Genomic DNA, 3,161 nt, shown 5'->3' on the forward strand with positions numbered 1-3,161 from the left:
TGTGGTGTGTGCGAGTGTGTGTGTGTGAGTGAGTGAGTGTGTGTGTGTGTGTGTGTGTGTCTGTCTCTCACCAGTCTCTGTTGCTCCAGCAGTAGATCTGCTTCCTCTTTCTCTCTCCGATACTGAATCTCCACGTCCTGTAACCTGAGAGAGACACGCGGATGGTGAATAGACCACCTCAGTAGAGGTCGACTAATAGTGGATTTTACTGATAACGATAGCTAGGTTGGACTAGGTTGATTAATCAACCGATAGTTTTTAAAATGGACACTGAACAAAAACGATCACTGAACAAAAAAGATCTCACTTATTAATCAATATTGTTATTATCTTTCAAATTCTAATAAATAAACTAATAAAACAAAATGGTGCAAATAAAGTGCAGCACATGCAAAGAATGCAACGACTGGCAACTTTAACATTTGAAAGGATACTATGGCAAAGTTGTCGCTTTCCTTATTCAAACTGATTTTATTTCATGAATATATGATTGACCTGAAGAATGAAAGCTCTATCATACACTTGGAAAATTATGAGCTTTATCACGCTCTTAGACACTAGGGGTGTGACAATACACTTAACATTTTATATTTAATAATATTTATGCATTTAGCAGACGCTTTTATCCAAAGCTACTTACAGTGCATTCAGGTTATACATTTTTTACCAGTATGTGTGTTCCCTGGGAATCGAACCCACGACCTTTTGCGCTGCTAACTTCGCTTACTTAGCTCATGAGATGAGACAAAATACAGATGCTTGGTTCACTAGAACGAGACAATGTTTTAATACTTTAAGAAATGTTCAAATGACAAAATATTTGTCTTTTAATCACAAAAAGTAAAACAATGCAGTTGTATTTTGAAATGTTTTAACTAATCTAGTGCTTAACTAATGATTATTTTGCTAATCAAGTAATCTGATTATTTTGACAAGTGAGTAATCTGATATTTTTTAGTAATACAAATAGAACTAAGTGGCAAAACAGGCTTTAATATGTAGGGGTGTGCCATATCATACCGTCCACGATAATACCGGTATACATTTTTACATGATAAAAAAAGTGTCATATCGTGATATCAATGATATAGCGACACGATGACGTATGGCGGATATACCTTCCCTAGCGCGCACAACAACAACACCACAAACCCAATAGGTTTGTTTGACTTGAAGCAGCGCTGCGCAGACTGATCGGTGTATTGCATCAAAGTATCGCAAGAGACCGGTTCTAGAGCGAGTGTGTGTGTGTGTGTGTGTGTGTGTGTGTGTGTGTGTGTGTGAGTGTGAGTGTGTGCGTGTGTGTGTCTCACCTCCTCTCCATCTCCAGCTTGATGTCGATGCCCTGTTTCTCCAGCAGCTCTCTCTGAGCGTAGTTCCAGTCGGCCGGCTCTCCCTGCTGCTCCACACAGCTGCTGCGCTCGCGCTCCAGACGCGCCTGCTCCGGGTGATTGAACCTGAACACGTGGCTCTTGCCCATCACGATGCGGTTTCCTGCGTCACGAGAGGTCCAGCTCAGGGTCACGTGATCATTCGAACACATTTACATAGGGCTGGGCCATTTTTCAAATGAATTTGAATTTAATATTTTGCCACGATTTTATTTTTTAGCTCGTATCGCTAGGCGCCATTCACATAGAATGCGCTTTTGTGCTGATAAAGACGCGGCGCAGGCAGTGGAAGAGGAAACACATGCAAGAAGATGAGAGTTAAACTTCTTTTAGTTTGAGCGGCGTGTTTTTAAGTCTGTCGTTTCATGCATGAGACGCGAGCGCAACAGTCAAACGCATCCATGTTTACATTAAAAAACAATGGAAAAGCAGCGCAATCAAATAAAAAACCTGTAACTTCTACTGTATGTCTGATATTTCATGTTTGCATCACGGTGACAGACTGAAAGCTGCTGTTCATTGTTTTTACAGAACATTTATAGTTAATAATACTCTACTGCGGTTATACCTTCAGTCGTTTTGAATTTGAATTACCTTGACTTTTGAGATTTTTTTTAAAGCATCTTCCTGGTATTATTTCTGAACATATAATATGTATTTTCAAGTTTGTACAATGCACAAAGCAAAAACGTCTGCCAATGGTGTAAGAAAAATAATCTTAATTCAAAGGCTAAACAAGATTATTTTTATTACCCCATTGGCAGATGTTTTTGCTTGTTTTAAGCAAAAACTAATAAAATTTGGATAATATTTTCTGAAAACAAGACAAAATATCTTTAGTCATTTTACTTGTCAAGTAAATGCATCTTAATCCCAGAATTTTTAGATATTTATACTAGAAAACAAGACAAAATACTAAGGAAGAAAATCATTTTTTTGCAGTGTACAATAAGTGATTGATCATAAAGAGGCAAATAAACATAATACAAAGTGTCAGGCATTGCTCAGATGAGTACAAGCTAGACAGAGAGAGATTAAGGAAAGAGAAAGCAAGTGTTTTTTTGACGAACGAGACACACTCACCCTGTCTGAGCAGCACACACTCGGTGATCTGCTTCCCGTTCACATACGTCTCTGCTCCCTCCAGCGGCTCCAGAGTCACGGCCACTGCGCACACACAGGAAGTGATGTCATCGCGGTGCATACGGTGTGCTAATGAGGAGGGCGGGGCTGATTGAAGAAGACTCCGCCTCCTGTAGGCCCACCGGCTCAAACAGCACAAATGAATCATTTGGTTTTTGCTTTGTGTCGATCAAGTTTAAAACAAACAGGAAGCAGTCAAATGAGATGGAGCAGCTTTCACTGGTCAGGGACTGATTTACATGCAAATAATGTCATTTATCCGTTTACTGTGATTTTAAATGAGCTGGGTGTGATGGAAGACTCCTCTGCTACTGAATTTTCAATACAAATGTACAGATTCACGTCATGCCAATGAAGCACATGAACACAGAGAAACTCACAGAAGACACACAGACTGTTTATGTGGTGAAATAGGAGCATACATGACATGTATAAAGGTATAAGACTGTGGAGGAGGAGGAGTGCTGAGGAAGGACAGATGAAAGAACTCGAGACTGATTTACAGATGATACCTGTGTCAAATCCCAGCAACTGTTCCACCGACAGAGAGAAAACCAGCACAGTACATGAGTGTGTGTTACTGACACACACACACACACACACACACACACACTCACACTCACACCC

The 3,161-nt window shown here is 40.1% G+C and overlaps 1 protein-coding gene across 1 annotated transcript in view; it reads right to left on the reverse strand.

Annotated features, from left to right (window-relative positions):
* LOC107677665 (kinesin-like protein KIF1C) overlaps positions 1-3,161 on the reverse strand; it is a 19,813-nt gene that overhangs the window by 7,345 nt on the left and 9,307 nt on the right. Inside the window, 3 exon segments of the mRNA XM_016472662.1 lie at positions 46-144; positions 1,314-1,494; positions 2,475-2,558. Coding sequence (XP_016328148.1) covers positions 46-144; positions 1,314-1,494; positions 2,475-2,558 — 364 coding nt within the window.

This window comes from Sinocyclocheilus anshuiensis, unplaced genomic scaffold (assembly GCF_001515605.1).
Source record: "Sinocyclocheilus anshuiensis isolate Anshui unplaced genomic scaffold, SAMN03320099.WGS_v1.1 scaffold841, whole genome shotgun sequence".
NCBI lineage: Eukaryota > Metazoa > Chordata > Actinopteri > Cypriniformes > Cyprinidae > Sinocyclocheilus > Sinocyclocheilus anshuiensis.